At 40.6% G+C, this 22,617-nt stretch overlaps 1 protein-coding gene across 5 annotated transcripts in view; it reads right to left on the minus strand.

Moving 5' to 3' along the window:
- Positions 1-22,617, minus strand: part of wdfy3 (WD repeat and FYVE domain containing 3) — a 106,942-nt gene that overhangs the window by 9,368 nt on the left and 74,957 nt on the right. For all 5 annotated transcript variants that reach the window (XM_042420784.1, XM_042420782.1, XM_042420780.1 and 2 more), the window contains exons 33-57: positions 22,036-22,215; positions 21,345-21,578; positions 20,063-20,162; positions 18,353-18,513; positions 16,543-16,772; positions 14,210-14,319; positions 12,781-12,963; positions 11,755-11,912; positions 11,577-11,654; positions 11,034-11,264; positions 8,124-8,292; positions 7,671-7,834; positions 5,986-6,134; positions 4,578-4,698; positions 4,354-4,439; positions 3,815-3,895; positions 3,517-3,571; positions 3,287-3,406; positions 3,038-3,155; positions 2,561-2,667; positions 2,002-2,155; positions 1,806-1,897; positions 1,502-1,714; positions 783-924; positions 275-429 (exon numbers count right to left, since the gene is read on the minus strand). In XM_042420784.1, the coding sequence (XP_042276718.1) occupies positions 275-429; positions 783-924; positions 1,502-1,714; positions 1,806-1,897; positions 2,002-2,155; positions 2,561-2,667; positions 3,038-3,155; positions 3,287-3,406; positions 3,517-3,571; positions 3,815-3,895; positions 4,354-4,439; positions 4,578-4,698; positions 5,986-6,134; positions 7,671-7,834; positions 8,124-8,292; positions 11,034-11,264; positions 11,577-11,654; positions 11,755-11,912; positions 12,781-12,963; positions 14,210-14,319; positions 16,543-16,772; positions 18,353-18,513; positions 20,063-20,162; positions 21,345-21,578; positions 22,036-22,215 (3,591 nt within the window). The remainder of the gene's footprint in view (positions 1-274; positions 430-782; positions 925-1,501; positions 1,715-1,805; positions 1,898-2,001; positions 2,156-2,560; positions 2,668-3,037; positions 3,156-3,286; positions 3,407-3,516; positions 3,572-3,814; positions 3,896-4,353; positions 4,440-4,577; positions 4,699-5,985; positions 6,135-7,670; positions 7,835-8,123; positions 8,293-11,033; positions 11,265-11,576; positions 11,655-11,754; positions 11,913-12,780; positions 12,964-14,209; positions 14,320-16,542; positions 16,773-18,352; positions 18,514-20,062; positions 20,163-21,344; positions 21,579-22,035; positions 22,216-22,617) is intronic.

Genomic DNA, 22,617 nt, shown 5'->3' on the forward strand with positions numbered 1-22,617 from the left:
GGGTTCAGTATGGAAAGTGTATTTTTACTGAAGCACCAGCAGGGGGAAACATTGCCTCTAATATTCTTTAACTTTCATCAGTTTGAAGGTGAAATGAGCTGGAGACCTGCAGTACTCTGTTTCAATTAAGGAGTAGCATTAAAAAAATCAAAACGCTGGACAGAACTGCTGATTCGATGCAAGTAATCCTGAACGAGGAAGTCAGCAAAATTAGTTTAAAAAAATAATAAAATAATACAGTGTGAGAAAATGTGGCTGTTAGACTGTTACAGACCTTATCAGATTCATAATTAGCCAGACGGCAGCTGAGATCGGCGTAGCCCCAGGCGAAGGTCTTACTCCAAGTCGGGGGAACCAGAACTTTGTTTTGCTCTACAGCGAGGATGCCCTTGTCGGTGCAAACGATCTGGCCCACAGGCTCCTTCAGCTCTGGACAAGAGTAAAATACAACAGGGAAGAGAAGGATGTGAGTGCTGAAGGGGATTTACGCACCTTGTGGAATTGGTGCTGCACAGTTTTATGGGCAGAGAATGGTACTAACTCTGTCAGGGTGAGATAGAGTTTAACGTCCTGTGGGACACATGTTTCACAGAATGAAATGAATTCATTATACTTTATGGACATCAAGGTGTCCACCAAACAGCGTACAGTGATGAAGAGGTCTAAGAGTCTGTGTGCGAGTACAAACACTTTAATTTATATTTATACATACAGAGAGTCTCAAACACTGGTTGAGAAACAGGATATTGGTACTAAGTATGTCATTGTGTGTGTAAATGTACCTTTGACAGGTGCAAGAGAAGGTCTGAGATTGTCCAGATGATGGAAGAAGATCTTGTCGCTGTTGGAGCTCGGAGGAACGCACGCGATGTCGCCGTTAGCTTTACTGCGTACCCGTTTGGGAGGGTGGGGCTTCTTAAACAGCTGAAAAACGCACACACACACACACACACACACACACACACACACACACACATCAACTGTCAGCGATTTTAAGAGTGACACTTCAACATCTACTTGTAGCCAAATGATGGTAAGTTTGTTCTGTAACCAACCACTTTTTGGACATCATCTCTAGCGGCTCTGTGAGGCTACAATGCTAATTACACAACAGGAAACAAGCTGATTGGTGGATAGAAAATGGAGAGACAACACTGTCATTCTTAGATACCCACCACTAGCCGTGTTAGCCATGTTAGCAGCTAAAAACAGTGATAATTTATGTTTTAATATAAGTATTAGGAGCAACAGTAGCTGTAGTCTAAGTTGTAAATGTGATACTAACAGCAGTAGATGCAGTAAAATAGGTTTAAGTAGCAGTTTTGTGATATTAGCATAAGCAGCAGCAGTGAATAGCAGTGTTTGTAGCTTCTGCACTACCAGCAGTATTAATAGGATTACCAGTAGTAGTGGTAGATAAGTAGTAGTAGTAGAAGAAGTAGTACTAGCAGTAGTACAGTAGCAATAGCTCCATGCGTACAGACGTTAGCCAGTGTCTGACCTGTTTGGGGATCTGTCCGAAGTTGTTGATGAAGCCGATGGTGGCTGTCTCCTTGAGCGGGTCGTTGATGTTGTAGATGTCCACCTGACCCTCGTAGAACAGGTGGTGGAAGACGTTGACTGCCTCCACGGCCGGCGGACCCTGCTGCTTGTAGCCAAAAATCAAGTCAATCCATTCGTGTAGGTGGGCTGATACGTAGTCGCACTCCAGCGCCTGGAGGAAGGCGGGAAGACAAAACTTAGTATTTAACTTTATCTTGATTTCACTTCACACCTAAATTGCAACATGTGTGTTAAGTCCGTACCTCTCTGTGGACTCTGATGAACTCCCGGGGGTCACCCTTGGCCCAAGGAGGCAGGATCACATCACCCAGCTTTGTGCCGTTCTGCTTGGCACCTGTTATATTAAACAACAGAGGGCAGACACGACATAAATATTCATATTCTTCATATTTATCTCAGTCAGTTTGGCTGTAACTGTCCACGCTTCCTCGTACTGACCCAGGTCGAAGTTGTTGGAGTTGAGCAAGAATTCTGGCAGATAGAAGAACTCGGGGATGAGCTCTTTGACATCTGCCATGTTGTGCTTGGAGGCGGAGAGCCAGGCTTCACGCACACTGTGGAACATCCTGTCAGCCAGGTCAAAATGACCTCCCTGGAAAGAACACACAAAAATACAGTTTGAAGAATAACTTGAAAGTCTAGACACTTGAGAGCATCAGCAGGTTGCAGTCTTTTTTTTTTTTGTAAATACTACTAAAAAGCAAATCTTTTCTTTATCAAAAGCAAAACAACTTTACTTCAGAGAGAAAGAAACACCCAATAACTTCACATTAGTTTGTTTATCTCCATAAAATCTGGTTCCATTTTCGCCTGCAATTGGCCTGAAATCAATTACTCAATCCAGTTAATGTTTTCCAGATGTAAAACTAGTATTTCCTGGTTTAAAACATTTATTAATCTGCACTTTATATCAGAACAACTTTTTTTTTTTTGCCTGAGTTGTCTGGGACATTTCAGAAAGTTCATGAATAGTTGGGAAACTCAGAAGAGATCAAACCTGAAGTCTGAGGAAAATCTGTGTGAAGGGCTCCATCCGGACCAGATAAGAAGCTACTATCATGGCTGATGAGTAGTGGGTGCCGTAATGGTAGGCCGGGGTTTCACCTGGTAGGACAGAGAACAGCACATTCATACAAACACATACAGATAGTAGATGAAAACACAGCGTTGGTGCATGCAGGGAGTTCTGAACAAGAGAACAACAACAGTGATAAAAGATAAGAACAACCACAGAAAAACAACAAGGAGGTCTTAGTTGAAACTTTTTGTGGGGGATTTTAAATCTAAAAATTACATTTATGTTGGGAAATTTGTAAAATAACCAAAAAACAATGAGTGTTTGATAAACAGTCGGTCTGGTTTTCTGCTTTCAGATTTTCATGTGACATTTTTTCTGCTTTGGGATAAGATCTTCCAGTTTCTTACTTTGTATTTTATTCTGTTATCATATAAATATTATTATCTCCAGTCTCACCATTGGGGTCCTCCCAGTCCTTGTACCTCTTCTTGTACTGGGTTAGTCTGTCGTCAGTCTGAGCTCCCATTGGTTTGGCGAGGTTACGAAACGTCTTGGGGTTGTTCAGGTCCAGCTCCTGGTTATTGAACACCATGCAAACATCACCAACGTTACCACAACAGGATTAATGTGAGTACACCAACTTTGCACCAACTTTTACTTAAGATGAACCCTGTTAACTGCTACTAATGTTGTCTCAAAGTTCACCTCTGAGTCAAAGTCGGCCAGGATCCAGGGAAAGACGGGGTACTGCATCAAGTCGTTGTAGGAGCGTCCCGCCAACGTGTTCAGATGCATCAGGTACTGGAAGTTACTGATCTCTCCTCGCTGGAAAACAGATCAAACACACATCAGTGAGGTTTAGATTCGGAGAATCATATATAAATGATGTTGCTGAACTGAACAGGAGGATCAAACCAATGAGTCCAGGTTCCTACCTCCCATCTCTGAGTGACTGACTTCTCACCAACCAGCGTGCTGAGGAGTCCAGATCTGACGGATACCAGGACAGAGGAGATGTTTAGTTAGAACAGCTCAGTAGTCCTCTGTTTTTCACTAATTACTACAAATTTAGTAAAATGCATGTAACACATAGATTAAAAACAAGTTAATTAATATGAAAATGTATCCACACATTCAATAAATCATCTTGCAACCTCCAAAAATGGTCATAAAGTTCTCTGAGAGCCGGTGGAATTAAAACTTGATGAAGAAGAAAGAGTGGAGGTGTCTTACCCTTGTTCGACGCTGGTGTTGGGCCTCTGGCCTGAGACGGACTCTGAGCTGTCAGCCAGTGAAGGCACCACTGCTAAGAACCTGCAGGAATAAACAAGGACAATTCAAAAATTACTTTTCTTTTAAACCCACTGCAGTCTGACTTTAAACACGGTCCGTACACCAATGTATCCTGATAAAAAAAATACAATGTAGGTTTTATAGTGAGTGACTCAAAAGCAGAAATATTGTGGTGACAAGACATTTTATGAGAGGCTTACAATGTCCCCCTGTGAGGATTTTATTTTAATATCACGCAGCTGTAACCTTGTAAAATAATTTCTTTCCACAAATACCCTGAATCCCAAATAACCAGCCTGAATCACTGCTGCTAATCATTTATTTCTGAACGGTTTGCAGCATATTTTAACATGAATATACTGCATCTAAAGTCAATTATCATCCATTATAATTTGTGAGAGCAAAACCTTTTTATCAAGAGATTGTTTAAACTATTCCAGGTTCAGCTCACGTATTGTTTTTCTGTCTGTGTTCGATACCTTTGGTAAACTTTGTTGCGGACTCCTTTCTGGAAGGCCAACAAGTAGTTCCTCCCGTCTGCTGAGAAGACCTCCACTGCCATGGGCTAAAAGGTGACAACACACAGGTTTCATACCAAAGTGGTGAATGCAACATTTAGAATTACATGTCTACATGTCTTAAGTGTGTAAATATATGGTTCATGAACAGCCTGAACATGTGTGTGTGATACGTGCATGCTGACCTGCAGCAGGTAGCGTCTCTTGTGCACTTCCTTGATGTCTTCGTAGGCGAAGATGCTGCAGGTTCTCTTCAGCTGGCTCTGACCTTGTCTTGCTCCTCTGGGGATGATGGCCTCATGCAAACTGGACAAAGACAAAAAAAAAACAGTCAGTGAGACATTTATGAACTGTCACTTCAGTTCTGAAGTAAAATTCTACCTAAAAAGGACTTTATGTACAAAAGGATTTCATTCCTGATACTTTACTCTGAAGCAAGTCCCTGATCTGAAATTGCTTTTCCTTTGCTGCACTGTGCGTTGTCTTTAAGGCAATGTACGTTCTGCAAGGGTGAACGTGTGATACAAAATAAATTGAAAATACACTGGAACATTTCCTGTTATAATATATTTTGCTGCCCCTCCCCTAAAGAATTTAACAAATATAAATATACAGCTAAAAACCTAGATATTTCACTCAGTTAAAAATAACCAGTGTCAAGGTCAGGTACTCCAGTAATAATATCAAAAAAGAATTTAAAAAAATCTAAATAAATTAAACTAATTACGGAAAATACTGATGCTTATTTTTTATATTTAATTAATTAATGTACCGTTTTTTTTATTATTTTGATTATTTATTTACAATATAAGCACTAAAAAAAAAAATCACCAGTGTCTTAAGTGATGGCCATAAGACAGTTACATACCTCTCTATAATAGAGTTATATAATTAATAAACGACCAAAATGGTCATCAGTTTAGGGATGCAACTAATTAATTATCGATTAATCTGACTATTATTTTCTTGGTTAATTGTTTTGTCCATAAAATTTCTGAAAATTGAAAAATGCTTGTTGTAATTTCCAAGGTTTTTAAATGTTTTGTTTTGTCTGAACAGACACTCAGTTAACTGTCACATATGACACATAAAAGTTTTGAATCCTCACATTTTAGAAACAGAAACCAGCAAACATTTGACATTTTTCCTGTTTTCCATTACTCATGTAACTGTTGCAGCTCTACATTAGTTTAGTTTTCTGTTGATCCACTAATCAATTAATTGTTTCAGCTCTAGAGAAGGTAAAAACACAGAAACAACTGAGAGGAAACACAATTAAAACTCCGGGAGATAGCTGTCGGCAGCTGTCAAATTATGTCTCTAAAGATAACAGACAGAACATGTTCCCTAAATAGATAAATAGGTAATACAGTATCTCCGCTGACTTTCACAACGCATGCTCTTTCAACAGCATTACATCATCCGAGCAGCAGAAAACTCCCACTGCAGCGTCCTGAGGAATGATGTCATCTTTTATTCAGTGAGAGGAAAGTACAGTAACCGTGTCATCCGTCAGCCGCGGCGGGTAACGGGTTAATTATGCAGGTGTCCGAACCTTGAAGCAAAGTGACAAGTACAGAAGCGTGAACCTACTTGGAGGGCAGCGTATCGATGTCCCTGATCTCCCTGGAGACGGTCATGGTGTAGCCGTCGATGACGTAGAAGTGCTCCTTCCCGAACAGCAGCAGACCCTCGCTGGTGTCCAGGCCCTGCACCCTGGCGCAGCGGTACATGTGCTGAATCTGGAATAGAGAGAAGAAGTGATTACCTAAAGTTTAGAAGAAAAAAAAGTAGTTTTTTTTGTGATGAAAAGTCATAAGCTCAAATTCCTCCAGGCGAAAATCTGGAGAGAAAAAAAGTAAACGAGTAGGGAAATGTGCTTTCCCCCCCGAACTCAGTAACTGGTGGTGAAACGGCCTCGAGCAAAAAACACTTAATCTCCCGGTGCTGCAGCTGAGCTGTTCAGAGGCCACCAGACAGACTGCAGCACTGCTTGATTTAAAGGTCTGTGTGCCTGGGTAGCTTTTTTTTTTTTAAAATAAATCGGACAATGCAGGGAATAAACTTCACTGAGTAACTGAAGTTTAGTGCAACAGTCTATTGGTTGATAAAATGCAGATCTCAAAAGCATGTTTAGTTTATTACCAAATCAAGTTTACTCAAAATCGTAAAGATAATTCATGATCCATCGTGAGATCAAGAATGTAAAAAGATTAGATTTTTCTTTACTGTATAACCTGAAGCTATGTGATGGTTTTCTAAAAGCCTCCCTTTAAGGCAACTGGTGTGTTTTCCTTAAAATAAGACATATATATATATATTGCAGCAAAAATAATTTTTATATAATAATAAAATTTTTATAAATAATTTTTATCTTCATGAGCAGGACAGTTTTTAATGAAACATGTTAACAAAGCTAATTTTCACCTAATTCTTACCCAATTTTTGGTCAATTGGGGGCAGCTGTAACACTGTAGAGCTTCAACTAACAACTATTTTCACGATCGATTAATCTGACGATTATTTTACCCATTAACTGATTAAATTTATGGCCAATAAAACGTCAGAAAGCTGTGAAAAAAGGCCTTCACAACTTCCTAAAGCCCAAGGTCATATCATCATATGTCTTGTCAGTCTAAAACCCCAAAGATATTCAGTTAATCATAATGTAAAACAAGCAAAAGCAGCAAATCTTCCCATTTGAGAAGCTGGAATGATTAAAAGTTGTTCACCAGCTAGTCGTTAACGTTGTCCATCTGCTGTTTAACGCTGCTGAAAACAGCTGCCTGCCCTGTTTCAGATAAAAACGATGTGTATATGAGCGGTGAGACTGAACCTGAACAGTAACGTTGTGGGCTGCAAAACCAAAACAATGAGCTGAAAGATGCTAAAATGCTCTGCAGGGCTGTTGGGAACTGTCGTCACTAAGAGCAACAGCTATCACATACTAGAAGTAGTACTGAGATTCATCGTTAATACAAAAAAATATATATATTATAGCTACTTTAAGGAAAAATTAAAGCACCTACTGTATGTTTTTTTGTGTCTGTCAATGTTAATGACTAATACTGTGTTACTGCTTGTGCATTGCAATAAGAAAGCAAACTAGAAAAATAAAGAAAATTAGATTCTTATACTGATAAGACTCTGCACAATCTACTGTATAAAGCACTTCCAACAGCTTCCAGCTCCTCGCTCTTTTAAATATAACAGTAGGCAACATTATGATTATCATAAACGTTTAATCCTCCTGTCATGTTCCCGTGTCTCTTCCTGACCTTCTCTCCCTCCTCCAGGAGGCGCAGCAGTGATGTGTTGTCTGTCCTCTGCTCCTCCTCTGGTCCTCCCGACTCCAGCAGCTGCTCCTGGAGCTGCTCCTGACTGTCCTCGTCCGCCCCGTCCGCTGTGGACCGAGACCTCTTCAGAGGAGCCTTCACCAGGCCTGAGGAGAAGAGCGCGGCAACATGTTAGAGGTGGGTTTCAGGTGAGGCAGCCATGTTTGACGTCCTCAGATAACGGGTAAAACTGGCTTTGAACATATCAAAATGTAGCCCTGTGTAATTTCAACAAAAGCAAATTAATTTTGTACTTTTACACGTAAACTTATGACCCATCTCCAGGAGGAACTGCTCGGAGAAAGAAATCAGCTTGTGCTTTCAGAAAAACCTTTAGAAGTTGCAACAAATTCACATAGAAGACGATATGTCTCTTCCCCGCTGTTGCCTCCATACCTTTGACTCTTGCGATGGTGTCCTCTCCGTGCTCGGGCTCATGCTGTGTGGTTTCCCCCTCTGTGGTGTGCTCCACAGAGTGCTGGTACATGCCGGGGTTTCCAGACAGCAGACGCATGTAGTACTCCTTGCTGTCGTAGCTGATGGCGCGCCGGTAACGCAGAGGCTTCTGGAGAAGGAAGAAGACAAAGAAATGAGGGTCCTGTAGCTTAAATATCAGTTAGAACTGACTCCATCCAATCAAAAAGGAACTGCCTATGCTTCATTATCATTATTGCTTTTATTTTAATTTGATTCCATTAAAACTTTGGTTGTATTATTACAAGGGGAAACCATTTTGACTTTTAAAGTAGAAGGACTGGGGAGGAACCACTGAAAATAGCAAATATGTGCAATCAGTTACATGCAGAAGACATTACTGTACAGCAAAATCACAGTTAGTTTTATTACCATGATGTTCATTCTCATTCATTTTCTGTTGTACAGTAGCTAGGATGCTATTTTTTCTTGGCATTCACACTATATATTTTATTTTCTAGTATATTTTAGGAGATTTAATACCGGCTGGAGAATAATTTCAGAGACACACAGCAAAATATGAGTACAAGGCCAGCTGAACATATACAAGATCACATGCATAAATGTAATTAATTAAAAACACAACATTAGAATTTCCCTTTTTCCCTGAATTTAACAAAATTTCCTTCTTTTTTTCAACCTGGAAAGACACGTAACACACACAGTGAGTTTACTACTCCACAGCAAATAAAGAAGTCCATGTTTTGTTGCTGAAAATGCAAGATGAAGCATCCAAACTGAATCACACGGGGAAGAAAACTGCTGCAACGACACTGACAAACAGGATTTAGAGAGACGTTCGACTGTCTTCTGGTTTATGTCGTTCATATTCCTCTTTAAGCACTATTGTTACTATCATGCAGTCACACCAGGCATCAATGAGAACTCTGCTATCTTTTTTATCCATGTGGACTTCAGGCAGGTACCTGTAAACAGTCAAGACCCCAGACAAGGGGTGAGGCTACCAGGGGCACCAGAGGGGGGCAGGGGGGCTGGAGAAAGTAAAGAGAGGGAGGATGAGACTCTTTGAACCTCATAAGGGAATTATTCCTTCTTATTTGCTCTGTAAAGCCGCTATTTATTTTATTTTATGTAATCTTTATTTAATCAGGCAGTCTGATTGAGATGGAGATCTCTTTTCCCAGAGAGACCTGATTATAATTATAATAATAATGTCACATCTAATAATGTATATTATTAAACCACCAGACTGTAATGAGTCAGTGGAGAAGAAAACAACACTGCTTTTTATTTGTACTTAAATAATTATTCAGAATACACAATCAGTGTTTTACCAATCTGAAAAATATATGCATTTTCTTAAAATCTTTATTTTTCTTGTTGCTCTGCCAAAAGCAAAGCAAACTGAAGGATTATTATGAAGGAGGATGTGTTAAATCTGGAATTACAGTATCTTATTCTGTTCTTTTTAAAGGTACCAACTGATTCATGTCATATTATCAAGTTTCCTCCCTATAAAAACCTCCTTTCATTTCAGATTAGCTACATATCAGTCTGACTGCTCAATTTCAATAATAATGGCATTAAACTACATAACCTTAATATAAAACATGTTTTTCTAATTGAAGAAATTAATCAAAGGGAGGAAATACACTGCCAGATCAATCTGACGTTACAAGATTATATGATTCATTAAATATTTTACTAATTTTCCTGCAGAGTTTAACATAGTTAAATAAAAACAAAATTACTGAAACAAAGGATCAAACAGGAATTCTTGGATCAAACTACTGCTGCTGTAGTTACCTCGAGCGAGACGCTAAAGCCTCAAACTGCTCGGCTGAAATACTAAGAGGCTGCAAGAACAAGACTGGTAATGGTATTCAACTGCAAGGCACAAGTGTATGACTTTGTCCAAGACCCTGCAAGTGGTCCCCAGGCATGTTTAAATTACGTATTATAATGAGGCCTAGAGGACTTTGGACTTAATTATTCTGGCTCATTTTAAAGGGTCATGAGCCAGAAATTTCTCCCTGGAAGGGAACTCTCGATTGTTCTTCTACAAGCTTTTGACTGATGTATGGAGGGTTTATGGGGATCATTCATGGGGTTTATTTTCTGTGCAGAACATCAGAAAAATGTTTAAAAAGTTAAGAAATCTAAATTGAGTTTCCACGTGAAGCCGACATTAATACAGATCTTCCTTGTGAGCTACCTCCGCTGTGTGTTTTCCTGACCGAAAATCAAACATGGCGGAGTAGAGAAAGGAAGCCTTTGGCAAACAAGCGGAGGAGGAAACAAAGCAAACAAAGCTAAATGTGTCTCGGCGGTGCCAGGAAAACCGAGCCGCCGGCTGTCGGTGTCGCTTCCTCACATGACGGCGATGAGCTCCGCCACCATGAGCTGTTCTGACGAGTTCACCAGACCGCAGGGTGATCGGTGGATGTTTTTACGGACAAAATGGAGACAATCATTTCATTTTTAAAAATAATGTTTGTGGTAATATTGCTGGTGTTTGTGCCAGAATATTCATTGACCTGCTTTTATATGTTAATTTTGATTTAAACATTGCTTTCAACTGCTTTAATATATTTTTCTGACATCATACAATCCTGAATATTACAACCTCTATTTTTAAAATACTGTAACATTAATTCTTGCACTATTTTTTTGGATTTAATGGTCACTAATTAGTTGCTAGAAAAGAGCGAAATGTCTAAAATTTATATAAAGTGTTCCTGGATAGTTACAAATACTTATTGAACTGGAGAAACAGAGATGATAATGGAAAAGTAAGACCTTTTCACTGTATATCACTAAAAGTAAAGCAATCCAGGGTGACTGCAGAGGATCATGGGAACATAGTAATACCTGTGCAGAGTTGGTGTTAGTCTCCATCTCAGGGATGTACGGGTAGTGGATGTAAAACATGTCATTGCGGACCATCTTCTTCCTCATCCTGCAGGGCCCCTCCGTCATCTCCAGCACAAACTTGTCCAGGTGGGAGCCGATGGGGGGCCCCCAGAGGCCTCGTTCTCTCAGCAGCTCGTACTCGATGGACGCCCACTCCTCAGTCACGTACTTGAGGGCGTTCTGCTGCCGCTGGGAGACAAGAGAGGGGGTGGATGAAGTTAAACGGCGAGTCGAAAACAGCGATCTGTCACTTTAGAAACGCTGTTTTAAATTAATACATGCTGCTACGCTAGCCTGTGATATTGTATCTGCAATGTGTTCGGGTTTTATTGTCCTGCAGCCCTGACCGCACCGTTATGTAACAGCTTGTTGTTTTGTCCTGCAGCTGCTTTGTCGGTGTAGCTGCGCTGTAATAAATCATCTCCAATAAACCAGCGTGAGTTCTTTGTGCACCCACTGTGTTTGGAAAATTAAAAAGAAAGAAAGATGGGAGTGCAGTACCTCTTGATATTCTTTATACTGCATGGCTACCAGGTCTCGGACGACAGCGATGTGTGTGAACATCCACTGGAAAGTCTCCTGTTGGTTAGAAAGACAAGAATATAATCCAACAAAGCTGCTTAACACACAACTATTACTACTATCTGTTACAGCCAAACAGTGATTTGTGAGTGTGTACCTGAGCAGAGAGGCTGTTCTTGTTCAGGCTGTTCTCCTTCTTGTTGCGGCGGACGCCCGTAAGCTTGGAGAGACCGAAGCCGCTGCTGACCCTGGACAGTTTGGACTGGGTCGCTGGTGCCACCGCCTCGCCCCGACTGATACACTTCTTCTCATGAACTGACCGGCGGAGAAGAGATAGTAGATTATTTATATTTATAACACTAAGCCACTGTACTACAAACACTACAAAACACTTCTAAGTGAATGAAACCAGGGGTACGATGCTGACAAAGTGGTAAGCTTTGCCTTTCTAACTGCCTTAATTTGGCATTTGAATGACTGATGACAACAATATCTGGGTCAAAATGATTTTTTAAAGGAATTTAAAAGTGGTGGTTCACAAAAATTATGAAAAACATGCTCACTTCCTTTAAGCCACTTCTATATTTTTGCTTTAGCCAGGTTTTGGGATCTGTCTCTGAGCTTTATGCATCCATCACAATATATTAGAGGTGGATGCAATTTCGGTTATGGTGCCCAAAACATTTTTTTTCTGTGCTCTGAGTAATTCACAGACTTCACAGTGAGCAGTTTTCATTATAAACTATTTTCTGAACTATCAAAGAAAGAGTATTTGGAATATAGGAAACTCTTTCAGTGCTTCACCAGATTTTGCAGATTTAGAGAAACTTTTAACAATCTCTGGTTACTCGCCAAAGCGTCTGAGTCTAACGTAGTATGTAGTAATCACCGCTCTGCTTACATCAGCTAAATTACAAACCTGATGAAGTGAAATAAAGAGAGAGAGAGCCAGCAGGAAAAAAAGAGCAGATCAGCAGTATTTTTGCCCTATTGGCAGGACTCCCAGATTACAATATTTCCTTTGCAAAAGAAACACGATGAGCCCCCAGAATATTTGGTCAAGTTACGTAATGACTAAATACGCCACAAACACTCACTCTTGTAGAGTAAAGGACACAACAAATCCAACACAGGCAGAGACAAGGACATGTGTATAGTTAGTGGTTTTATATCTGTTCCTCACCCAGGTGGTTCTGCCAGCTCTTGAGGGCCGGCTCCTCCAGGGCGGGCCGGGCAGTGGCGATGTCCACATGTCCTCTGTCGTTGCAGGGAAGGGACACTTTGAAGATGTCCTCCAGCATCTGGCGTTTGCTGTGCATCAGCTCCGTCCACACGCGGTTCACCGCTTTCAGCAGCAGCTGCCGCCCTGCAGAGCAACAATCATCACTTTTAATAACAACTCATGGCCGATTGCCGATACTGATATATGCACATATTTTTTCCCAGCTGGCTGAGGAGACTATTATTCATGCAAGCTTAGATTGTACTAAGTATGATCAAGAAAGACAATATATGAAGGAAGAACTCAGGAAGACTGGAGTTCAGGAGTTCAGCATTAAAACTTTAATGAACCTGCCAAGTTGGTGGAGCAGTAGAGTTTTCTTTGAGTTTATTAGACAGACAGGATTAATGTGTAGGATTTAATCTCTGGTCCACACTCCGGAGCAGAAAGTGGCGGTGATGCACCTAATACGCTGGTTGCCAACTGCCGTTATAATTTTTTTTTTCCAAACAGAGTGGTACATCCTGTCAGCTGAGGTGTTTCCTATCTGTGCAGCTCCTCCGCGGATTGTTTCACCCTGACGGTCCTGGTGTTTCCTCCACAGGCTCCACTTCAGTCAAGCTGCCTGTAAGACCTGCTGCTCCTTCCCATTTTAACCCGAATAACAAACCGGGGCTCAGTGCTCTGCTTGGACCCACGCGGAGAGCCAGGGCTAACGTTAGCGGTCATGCTGCTGCTAACGCTCCGCAGGTTAAAGTGGGAAGAAGCAGCTGGTCTGACGGGCAGCTTGAGTGAAGTAGAGCCTGCAGAGGAAACACTGGGACCCGTCAGGGTGAACATTCATTTCGGGCCGATGCCGATATTTAATTTTAGAGCTTATATCGGCCGATACCGATGACGTGCCGATAATATCGTGCATCCCTAGTGAACAGTCTTGTACGGCTATAACTGTGTAGGTATAGAAACATTTGTAAAACTTGATATTAACTGACTTCAAAACACAAATTCATTACATTCTTTTTCCTCCCAGTTTGTTAAACACCTCATGTGTGCTTTTAGTAAGTGTTAAAATCCTGTAACTTTCTCTGGATTAAACAGTGTTTTAGTCTGATTTTTTTTTGTCATTTCAAACATATATCCCCTCATATCAAGGGGGAGTTATATAAAAATACAAATTAAATGAAGCATTCTCCATCCAACTCCAGTAAAAAATATTGGAGAAAATAACCAAAGACTGTTTTTTTGACTCAGGCATCTGAATATTTTTTGAATGTTTTTATTTTTAACAAATCAAAACATTTTCAATTCCTGCAACACCACAAACATGAAAGCAGTCATCAGGGTTAAATAGCTTTATGCAGACCCACATATACACGTAACAATGTCTCACCCTCGCTGACGTCGTGGCTGTGTGTGGAGTCGGATTCGTTCTCCGTGGGCATCATGACATGCCAGGTTGTCATCCTGGCCTCCGCCTCCAGACCGAATCCTTCTACGCTACTGCGGAGACAAAAACACACACACACACACGGCGGCTCAGTACAAACCTGCACAACGTAGACACCTGAGGGGACGCCACGCGGGGAGAGTTAGGATTGTTTGGCTTCTCTGCAGCGGATAAGTCGGCTTCTCTGAAGTCGTACAGCGGGTCGCGTTAAAGCATATTGTGTTCCCAGCTTGGGAGGAAACTCAGTGTCTCCCCACCTGCTGCAGTTTTGGAAACTATCAGTATTTCTGGCACGACGTACACGAGCACACACAAAACAAAACATACTAACCATGATCATAATTTACTAACAACACAGAATGAGTCATGAAATAAATGAGAAATTAAACCTCATTATACAGCATTTAAAACATGACTGGATCTCATACATTTGAAAAAAAAAAAAAGAAATGCTGATGATAAGTGTCCGTCGCCTCATCCTCCACACTGAGCGTACGTGCACAGAAGCTGTGAGTCAGGGCTGGTTGTGAATCATGTGTTCAACCAAATGCACCATTTAAACAGCTTTTTCTATCACATAATGACAAGAACAAAAGCTTCAGAAATCATGTTGCTCATTTAGTTCTTTCGATGATACAATATGTTGATGACACAGACATAAAGTCACTAGGACGTCTTTGTAAAGAAGCTGTTTTTAACGTCTTTCTCTGGTGTGAACATGCAGAAATTGCAGCTTTACAGTGAGAATATCTAGTTCTTGGATTTCTTCAAACTGTAAAACTAGAGAACGATGTCTGATGGGCAAGAGGGTGTTTTTTTATTTTTTATCAACTGTACTATCATTACACTGTGCTTGAACCTCCCCGTGTGTCTCAGCGTTCATCTCATTTCAGAGCAAGTTGCGTAATTATTTATGAAGTTGCACAAAATATGTAAACCTCTTCAACACATATCTGCAAAGGACAGTCATCTAAGGTTAAAAGTTTAAACTGGAATTATTTAATTAAACCAAAACCAACAATAATTTCATCCAGCTGACATGTAACGTCTATGTACAGTAGCCACAGCCTGATATCACTAGTGCCTCTATGCTGTCCAAAAAACATAATGTTGAATTTGAGTAACATATTCCTTCATTATGTTGAACTTGCCAAGTGCAGTTTATTCCTCTCAGCTTGTCAAAACTAGCAAAGCAATGTAAACCCAGACATGATGTCTACCCAATGCTTGAGCGTTTGAAAATGAAAGTAAATGCAGTCACAGAGTTGTTTCAGAATAAAATACACCAGCAGTGTTGATTCCAATGAAGGTCACCTGGTGTAACAGTTATATTGATCTATGAAGCTGGTTTGTTGGTATTTCATAAATCTTTTATATATATAAACTAGAAATACCGCCTCATGGTTGTATATCTCCACCAACCAGTCAAGTTACAGTTGACATCCATGTCTGTCCAGACTCATAAAATATTTGTAGTGAAGACTTTGAAGGAATTTAATATTTTTACTTGCATGTGTTCACAGGCCAATAAAGCTGATTCTGTTGTCGCCATGACAGTAGACGATGCTTCGGATATGGATGTTGCTGCAAAGAAGCTACAAATTCTAAAGCGCGGATGCTTCACGCACATCTTCAATACAGCAGATCACCACAATTTCAAGGTGGGAACCAAATGTGGAATATGGTCCCAATCTCCCCTCCTGTTCCTGAGCTATGGCTTGAATAACGGCCAGAAAAGTGTTTTTTGCAGATTATTATGACGTCACAGTGAAGTTGACCTTTTGGATATAAAATGTCATCACTTCATCATTTTATCCTGTTAGACATTTGTGTGAAACTTTGTACGAATTCTTGAGTTATGGCCAAAAACGTGTTTTATGAGGTCACAGTGACCTTTGACCATCAAAATCTAATCAGTTCATCCTTGAATCCAGGCGGACGTTTATGTCAAATTCGAACAAATTCCCTCAAGGCGTTCCGAGAGATATCACGTTCAGGAGAAAGGGACAGACAGAGCGGACGGTCAACATGAAAACATACTGCCTCCGGTCACAGCTGTCGCCCGCACGGAGGCATAAAAATAGTTTGAGTCCTCTGGTGTGGAAGCATAATCTATATCAGATTACACAAACAATACTTGTTAGCAAGATAAATTCATATGAGTTATTGTTGATAATAATAAAAAGATAAAACAGCAGCCTTATCCTTTAAAACTACTATCCTACCTGCTAACATCTATAGCCCCATATCTCCACCTTGGTCTCATGCCAACTTACCTCCCGCTGTGCAGGCAGATGAAGCAGTGAGCCAGGCAGGCCACGAAGTCCTGGTCGTGGTTGCCCGGCCCGAGCACCAGGTTACGGTTGACAGTCAGGACCCGCAGGGCGTCCAGCAAGGCCACCTGCTGAGCCACCGTCTTGTGGGGTCGACAGAGCTGGTAGAGCACCGTCCGGTTCAGACAGTGGTAGATGGTGTCGAGAGAAAGTCCCTGTGAACGCCTCTTAGACTGGAGGGAAGCAAACAAGTGTATGAGGTTAGAAGAGAAGTGATTTCATACCAGAAAGAGCGTGTGGCTGTCACACCGTAGTGGTCTGGATATGGATAAAGCTTTGGAAATACTTCAGCAGAAAGAAGATTTGTTTGAGTAACCTCGGCTCAACCCGGTTAAGTCGTCTGAGGGTTGTGAATGTAGCTTTGTTACTCTACTGTTGTTGTTTTAGTGTCTGAGCAGAGAACTGCAAATGTACAAATAAAACTTTTACGTGTTACTTGTAAAGACGAGTTTAGAGTCGATGTTCTACTCCTTCTATAATATATTCTGCACTGTTTGCACACCCGAGAGGAAGGAAAGGTCAAGTTTTCAGATTCGAGCTGCTGGAAGTTGCAGTAGCTACTTGCTTGATTAGTCTGCATGCAAATACAGACTAAAAGCACAATTAATATATGAGAAACAAACAACAAAACCTGTTCATTTGACATCTCAGTTTGTTCAGGAAGTGGTTAAAGTGGTACACTGCAGGTACAAATGGACTGTGTTGTTATATTTAGTCACATGAAAAAAAATAATACATTCATATTCCTACTACTGTATGCCTCAGTGTTAAGTACATGGCTATCTAAATCACTTATCACAGCAGGCTATTTCCAAGACACAATCACTTATTATGATTTGAAAAAGTAATTTCAGTGCATAATCTCCTAATCTTCTCATTTGTACAGTGGTGTGTAGAGAGGGTATTGCATGAAAAGCAGAACAGTCCACACACACACACACACACACACACGCACGCGCCTCTTTACTAGCGAGTTAAAACAGAAATGACCAATTATTTATGAAATGATTTCTGAACGCTGAATACTTTTATACTTTTATGAAAGAACAGCTAACCCAATAATCTTACTTAATCTTACTGCCTCACAGAAGGACTGTTTTCTTTCTCCGTCCATTGCAGGCGCCGTCTGTCTGCCTCAGGCTGCTTCAGAGAAAACCTCCCGGTCTTATAATTCATGCTGCTTATATGAAGCGCCGACTGAATGCTGGTGCATTACGCTGTGTGTGACTGTTATTTGTTTGTTGACTATAATTTGACTCTGGTACACTGCCAAACATCATCTATAAGTCTATTTAAGATGATGCCTGCTGCAACGTTTTGCAGGCAGATACACACTGGAGGTGGACTCTGTACGATGCCTTGAAGAGACGTAGGAAATTCCAACTTCTGTCAAAAAGCAGCCCTTCAACTCATTATTATTGGAAGCTTCAGCAAAATATTCCTAAAGACTAAAGTTTCTAAGCATTACTTTTATAATTAAAATTGTTCATTTTCAGCACAGTGTCTCCATAAATCTAACACTGTGATTACAGTAAACATGCAATGCTAACTAGCTTGCTAACACTGACGTTACTCAACATTAACTCAGCTGAAAGATTAAAGTGTGCAGAGGTTGTCTTTTCATTCAACCAACACTTAAGTGATGTCTTCATCAGTGAAATATGATTTTATAAACATTTTGATACATACAAATCTTGTTTAATACATTTATTCGTTCTGGACCATGATGAAGTGATGGAGATGATTTTTGTACCTGTCCTATGAGCTGCACGATGAAGTCCACCACCAGCTTGGAGTCCTTGTTGAACATACCCTGCCACAGCTTGTCCACCACCCGCTGAGTGAAGTAGAAGACGTTGTTGACCAGGATCTGGTAGCTGCCTCCGCTGCTGAGCGGCAGAGAGGCGTCTTCACCTGGATGGAGATGAGCAGCGAGAGAGGAGGTTTCATAATATTCTGGGCCATTGATGATGTTTCCTTTTGATGGATTTATCCTGAATGTCACACTGAAGATCGTTTTAAATGTTACAGTAGAATCACATAAACAAACAAAACTTTGTTCCTTTCAACAGCTGAGAGAAGAAATATCATATTTCCTCAAATAAAAGATGATAGTCAATTAAAAGCCTGGTCTCTGATAATGGCCTGGGGCGCGGTTGACATGAATAAATAAAGGCTCGGCCCCGAAAACAGGCCAGGGAAAAAACAAGGGTGGATAAACTCCTGGTGTGCACGCCAGTAAAGCATAAATAGTAACCTGGATGTAACTCCATTTCTATGAGTACATGTGTAGCCATCTAGCTGACCGTCACAGAAAGGAGACGCGATATCGTTTAAATACGGGGATAGCAGCACATATTTTAATAATAATGACGGCAGCAACACTACATGAGCATGGGTAACCAGGGTAACTTGACTAAACCAGTGAGCATACATCCAGGAGCGTGCTACCCGCATGCTACAGCTAAATGGTGCACTGCCAAAACAATCCGGGTTGAAATCAAGCGCTAGAATTATTGGATCACTGGTAAAGCAGTAACAAAAATTTAACAGAGAAAACGGAAGCAGATCAGAAAATAAGGAGGCTTCATATGAAATATAAGCAAATATACTTATCAAACAGAGAGAATTAGAAATAAAGCTCCCTCTCTAATATCAGCCTGCTTCCATTAAAGGCCTGGTACCCTCTGCAGTCGAGGTAAATGGCCACTATTAGAGGAAATATGGTATAACTATGTATTTTGGAGACTGAGTGGTGCAACAGTATTATGAGAAGTGAATTTCCCTATATGAAAGAATTCTATGTCTTTATTAACAGAAATTACCTTTGAGATTTAACAAAATAGTGCCGACAGCAATATGTGCTATAAAAGATGATAAAATGAGGAAACAAACTGACATACAAGTTACTGATATTCACTGTTTTTGAGTTCTAAGGACAAAAACATATTAAATATCATTATTATACAATGTTTTCAATTCTTATGCACATGTATTTTGTTAAAAAAAAATAGACCCCTAATTAAAACACAAGCAGCCATGTAAAACGTCGAAGGTGCTCACAGTTCTGTGGGCTTCGGTTCAGACTGTAATTTGCTGAATCATGATGCAACAATTTAAGCTTCTCACAGAGCCAACTCTGTCCTGCAGCATGTGCTCATCCAGGTCGTTTTCTGCCTCATCATCAGCTTTTTCTAAGTGGGGAAATTAGCACCATCCACTTGCCAAGTACAGTGAGTAAATTTTATGGTGTTTGCCTTCCATTCTTACCAGTTTGGCAGGAAATGAACTATTAAGATAAGACCAAACATCAGTGGTACCCCTTGGGGAAATTGTTGGGAGGTTTATGTCCGTTTTAAGACTCCACACTACTGTGAAATTAAGAAGTCGGTAGTAAAACTATAAACTGAAGTTTGCTGGAAGGGGATTTTACTGTATGAGGTGTTGAGGAATTTGTTCTGACCTAGCAGGACATCAGCAGCCAGCAGATGCTCCATGACGCCATCCAGGATGTTGGACTGAAACTCCTTCTGCTGAGTTCTGGTGGAGCGCTCTGGGGAGGCCTAATGAGCGCAAAAAGCAGGAAACACACACACACACACACATATGTAGGATTATTCACTATTAACTTTTTTTTTTTTTTTTAGCAAGTAATAAAGAAAAAGTGAACTAGAACTGATGTCTGCTATTGGCTGGTCTTTAATACCAGTATAATTGAAATAGCACATTTTAAGAGTGTTGAAGAGCACTGGTTCCTGAACTCTTCTGTTCACATCCCTTAAAACTAAAAGGTATTTTGCCTTTAATAGGTGATGAAAACACCTGCTGTAATATCAATGATGGTGATATTAGCATCGAGCAGAATGCTAGTGTAACATCTGGCTCTCGCATGTTACATTAAATACATTAGTTGTGCTTTAAATGGTCACTATGTCTAACAGCAAAATCTTTTAATATAGAATATAATTTTGTCAGTAATTTTACCTTTATTTATAGCTGTAAGGTGTACATATTTGTGTTATTTTCATAATTTTATGCTGTTATCTTCTATTTAATATTTAATACTTGGCTACACCGTATCCAAGGTAACGATGCAGCAGTAAAGCCCATCACCATGGGAACAAGTCAGACTGAGCTTGTATCCCTCAGGTGAGACTATTAAATGGAAACCTGTAAATAATAATGTATAGCTGACCTGAGATAGACTTTATTACTAATTATAACTATATTGACATTCAGAGTGATTATCTATGTGAACTGATTCATCTGTATCAATAATCTGTAATATAGTGAGTTTTTGATCCTGGTCAAGGTTAGACCGTTGGCCCTGTAATTTGTTATTTAACGGTTATTAAGCTTCGTCACAGAAATCATTTATTAGTATTGTAAGTTTCCTTTAATTATGATTTTATTTATGTTAAATAGTTTTACTGAGACCGGGCTTGTATCCCCCAGATCCCGAAGTGCTTGTAAGCAATAAACAGACATCACTGAATCCACATCGCAGCTGTCTGGGTGTCTTCGTTGGAACTGACTAACTGTCAGCCATTAGTCCACCATCATCATCACAACACAACGCAGAGACTGTAGGCTGTCACTATTATCAGCCATATAAAGGAAAGTTAACAGGGTCATTATAAACTGTGAGGCTAATATAGTCCCCCGTTACACTAGAAAGCTTCAACCGTCAGAGAGCGGACCGGAAGCAGAAGAGCGTTAATCAAGACGCTGTTTCATCTCCTCACCTCCAGCAGCAGGTCGATGATGGGCGTCTGCTTGCTGGCTGGGGTCATGCACAGGTTGTCCATGATCAGGACTCTCATGAAGTCAAAGACGTACTTTTTGGCCGGGTGGTTGGTCAGGGACGTCTTGGAGCCAACGTTACAGTATTCGGACTGGCTGCGGTTCATACCCGAGTCCCCGGCGAAAGCCTTGAACTCCTCGGTGGGAGAACCCGCTTCGTCGTCCAAATCAGTGACCTGGAACGGATGAAGACGATATATAACTTCTAACAAAGTTTACCATTTAAATAATGTTCTGTCCTCATATATATCTGAACAGCATCTTGCTCTTTGTTTCTCAAACTGCAGTGGTCAGTATTACAGTGTCCTTGGTTTAAGGAGATTCCATAAGTTACAGTAATTTATTGCCCCATAAGAGAGAATAACAGTCTATGTGCAGAGGGTTGATAGGGTTACTGATCAATACCTGTGATTGTTTGGCTCTGGTGATGAGATTTTTTTGGCTTTTAAACCCAATTTCAGATCCATTTGCTCAGTATTGGAACAAAAAAAAAAGTCTTGAGACAGCAGAATTTATGTAGGGAAAGGTGAAGGTGATGCAATTTCTTCTGTTCACCAGTAACAGCAACAGATTTCTTATTTCTCCTTCAGTTTAACAGAACTTAACAGTCAGTAAAGTTAAAAAAAGTCTTACCATCTCAGAGTATGGCCTGATATTGAAGGGGAAGACAGACGCTGCCAGGGCGCAGAGGAACTCTGGACTGTGCCACATCGGTGCCAGGTCGGGCACGTTGTGGTAAAGATACCTGAAGAACTGCATAAGTGTGACCGGGTACTCCCTGAGCCAGGAACCTTCCTCCTCCGACTGCCAAGGCTGGAAGCAGACACAAGGAAAAATCATTTCCATTCAACCTTCGTATACGGAGGTGGTAGAAGTGCTAGTTTGTCAATTCAAATCTCCAACTGGTTTATAAACTCTATGTCAAGAGGAACTCCCTCAAACACCAGGAGGTTCCAGTAAAGCTTCTTAACAAACCAGTAGAAAACACCGCAGATGCTCTGAGAGAGAACGTGTGTGTGCGGATGAGGATGAAAACAGCATGTGTGCCGAGTCATTTCAATGGATTAATGGAGCTTAAAAACGCACCTTTAGAGAATTAAGGCTGATCCAGTCCCTTCTTAAGAACCACTTAAAATGAACTGATGAACATGAGAAAGCTCTCAAATATGGGTGTTTTCCAAGATATAAGCTCCCTGTGTGGGAACGTTTGAAGAT

Source organism: Thunnus maccoyii, chromosome 9 (assembly GCF_910596095.1).
Source record: "Thunnus maccoyii chromosome 9, fThuMac1.1, whole genome shotgun sequence".
In the NCBI taxonomy this organism is placed as follows: Eukaryota; Metazoa; Chordata; class Actinopteri; order Scombriformes; family Scombridae; genus Thunnus; species Thunnus maccoyii.